The sequence below is a fragment of the Rhea americana genome, unplaced genomic scaffold (genome assembly GCF_003343005.1).
Source record: "Rhea americana isolate MKP2758 unplaced genomic scaffold, rheAme1 scaffold_43, whole genome shotgun sequence".
Classification (NCBI taxonomy): Eukaryota; Metazoa; Chordata; class Aves; order Rheiformes; family Rheidae; genus Rhea; species Rhea americana.
Window position 1 is genome coordinate 578,054 of NW_028186568.1, and position 3,671 is coordinate 581,724.

General features: G+C 35.9%; 1 protein-coding gene across 1 annotated transcript; it reads left to right on the forward strand.

The window, feature by feature from the left end:
• The first annotated feature begins 753 nt into the window (after positions 1-753).
• Positions 754-2,713, forward strand: CCR6 (C-C motif chemokine receptor 6). Its single transcript, XM_085315409.1, has 2 exons — positions 754-762; positions 1,628-2,713. The coding sequence occupies exons 1-2, from the start codon at positions 754-756 to the stop codon at positions 2,711-2,713; spliced, it is 1,095 nt and encodes a 364-aa protein (XP_085171535.1).
• The last annotated feature ends 958 nt before the right edge of the window (positions 2,714-3,671 follow it).

Here is a 3,671-nt window from a genome sequence, read left to right on the forward strand (position 1 = left end):
TTTGTAAAATACTTAGATACCACATAGATAAAGAAAGAAAGTTATTTTGTTCAAGATGGGAATCTTTGTATTATGCAATATCTATATTTTGATAGATATTTGATAGATTAAAATGTAATTTTTATATTACGCGATCTATAACAAAAGAGACCTATACACTGTAAAGGGTAAAAGTGAGCTACACTAGTACTCACTCAGTTCTTGCCCATGTTGAGTATTACCCTTTGCACTGTAATAAGCAATTATTCATGTTAAAATGCAGTAAAACTGTTATGGAGTAACATAAATAATGTGGTGCTGTTTTACTGTTTCATTTTTATCTTAATACAACAATTTCCACTGGCACACAGATTTTTTAAAGGTAAAATTTATTCCATTTTTCTGTTGTACAAAGTCAATGTGAAGTAAAAATCATATATGCTGATATATTATTTATTAGCTGTACAAATAAGCATGCCATAGGTAAGGTGGTGCTCTTAATTATACCGACACAAACCACCAGCTTTCCATGACTGCACATTGTGCTGCACAAAAATGTGATTTGTTGAGATGCTTGTGTGTATTGTTGATATAGCTGAAGTGATGTGATTTTTCTTTGAATAAATGTTTTATTTCCAATTGTTTTTCTACTAGTTCACTCCTCTTTTGTTATTTTCCTAATCCAATCTCCTTTTATTCTTCTCAGAAATCCTTGGGAAAGCATTTTGAAGCTTTTCTCACTGCATTTTTCCTTCTCAGAAGTGTACTGCCAAAATGATTAATGTAAGTATTTAATTGATAAACTATATTAATAAACCAATAAAGCAATTAATCTGAAAGTTCAAGCTCTTTGCAGCTGGTGGTCCAAGAGTGCCATAATATTGGAAGCAATTGTCTAATAAGAAGTTTCTCATAGCAGAGTTAATTGGCAAAGCACATTCTTATTTGGTGTTCCACTCAATCTAACCACAGGTCTGGTATCCACAGTGCAAGTATCTGCTTCTCAGGCTAGCCACCCTGGATTACCTGTATAGTTGAGGGGAGAGAAGTTATCATTTTGGGGCTTGATTCATCCAACCTCTTTTAAACTTCTGCATTAGTATGAAATGTGTAACATTCTAGACTGGCCTGTTCCTCTCCATTTATTCTGAAGGAAACCTAGACCCCTACCTCAGATGCAGACATTTACACTACGAACTTCTCCACGATGGCAGATTAATCTCTTCTGCGTAACATATCTAAGGATGGTATCCTTTGAGCTACCCCAAAATTATCTCCACGTTTATATTTTAATTAAGGTTTTACCAAATTCACTATTTAATACTTGTAAGTCTCCTCCAGAGTTTACAACAGCGTTAAAACATATTGTGCTGGAGAAGATAATGGTGCTGCAGATTGTCTGAGACAAGCTTCGTATAGGTTTGAAGTTCAGAGGTGGGAGAGACTGCACAGAAAGATTACAGTTATCATAAAGGAAATGTCACTTGCATTTCAAATAAGCAAGTCTTTTAATACTTGTGTATTTTTCCAAAGCTATTAATTCCTTGTATTTGTACAACTTTGTTATCTATCCTTTTTCTACCATATAGAAATTGCAGAAAGGAATGCTAGTGATTAAGTAGTTAACTGGTGATCTTCTTTTTTACAGGCAGAGCCTAATACCACAGATTATGCATATGAGACAGACTATCTTTTTCTAATTGCACAACCATGTTCTAAGGGGGAAGTCAGAAACTTCACAAAAGTATTTCTGCCAGTTGCATATTCGTTGATTTGTGTCGTCGGCCTAGTTGGTAACATCTTTGTAGTGATGACCTTCGCTTTATATGAGAGAACCAAGTCCATGACGGATGTGTACCTCTTCAATATGGCAATAGCGGACATACTGTTTGTTCTCACTCTCCCACTATGGGCAGTGAATTATGCTGCTGACAAATGGATTTTCGGTGATTTCGTTTGCAAAATGAGCAGAGGTATCTATGCAATCAACTTCAACTGTGGTATGCTGCTTTTGGCCTTTATCAGTGTGGACCGGTACATAGCTATTGTGCAGGCAACAAAGTCRTTTAAACTCAGGGCAAGAACGCTGGCACACAGTAAATTGATTTGTTTGGTTGTATGGGTAGCATCAGTTTTAATCTCCAGTTCCTCTTTCCTATACAGTGAAAGTTACACCTTCTCCATCAATGAAACCAAACAGATTTGTGATCACAGATCTGAAAAAACATCCAAAAGCACTATGCTGAAATTACTGCTGCTGATTCTGCAGCTTGTATTTGGCTTTTTTATTCCTTTCATGTTCATGATTTTTTGCTATACATTCATTGTCAAATCCTTACAACAAGCTCAAAATTCCAAAAGAAACAAAGCAATCCGTGTGATTGTATTAATTGTAGTAGTTTTTCTAGTTTGCCAGGTACCCCATAACATCGTTCTTCTTGTGACAGCAACAAATCTGAGCAAGATGAACAGATCTTGTGACAGTGAAAAGAAAATAGCTTATGCAAAATACACCACAGAAGCCCTAGCATTCTTACACTGTTGCTTAAACCCCGTGCTCTATGCATTTATTGGAGTGAAGTTTAGAAATTACTTTGTGAAGATAATGAAAGATCTGTGGTGCATGAGATACAACAAATACAACAGCCGTAGTTCAAGGACAAACTCTGATACTTACCATTCAAGACAGACTAGTGAAATTCTGAGTGATAATGTATCTTCTTTTACTATATAACACAATTTGAACAACATTATTGTTGAAAGATTCTGCTCACTGAGCAACCCAAAACAGTCTCACTGAGCGTATGATAACCAGTCATTTGTGCTTCTCTGTACCCCAGTGGCAAGCTCCCGTGATCCACAGCTCCTTTCAATAAAATAACATAAATAAAAGACTAGCATTGTCCTTTGAAAAACTGAAATCTTACTCACCTAACATTCATGCTCTTCTAAAGTGCAATCACTTAGAATTATCAGGAAGGTGAAGTTGACAAAGGAATACTCCTCACTTCGAATAGAAACCATCTGTCTCATTTGTCTTTCATCACTGAAGTATCCCAAAAATACTAAATAAATGAATCAGGTTATGTCCAGGCTCATTCTACTTACATTTATGTTGTTACTGTTGATTATTTATGCCTAGAAATCCTATTTAAGTGTAAGTCTCCACTCTGCTTGTGTTGTAGACAGGTTATACAGAGATAATACTAACCTAAACAAATAACATTTTGGGCAAAGCCTGGAAAGAAAAGTTAACACTGAGAAAGATGAAGAAACAGGCATAGCTGGACTTAGACTTTTAGTCTCATAAATCTTTGCCTGCTTCTGTGCTCCATCTGCTCATCAGATGCCTCTAAATGGATTGCACAAGCTTAGGCCAAGGCTGAGGCTGATCAAAGCCAATAGTGACCTGTCTACTAAAGACAGTATAATGAAAAGAAGAAAATTATTTAATAAATAGAACATTGAGTTATGCACAGGAACGTTTTCTGAAAGCCATTCAGATTATCTGTGGAACAAAGAACAGAGCTTAGAGATTCTTCCTTTCATTTAGCATTGGATTCAGATCCTGAAATTCACTGAAGCTGATTACTCTGCGAAAATATCCCTGTGAAAATTTGATTCTTCCTAGCTGAAACTCACACATAACTTCTTTAGAGGTGGACAATCTGAAGACCAGAGCAGTGATTATT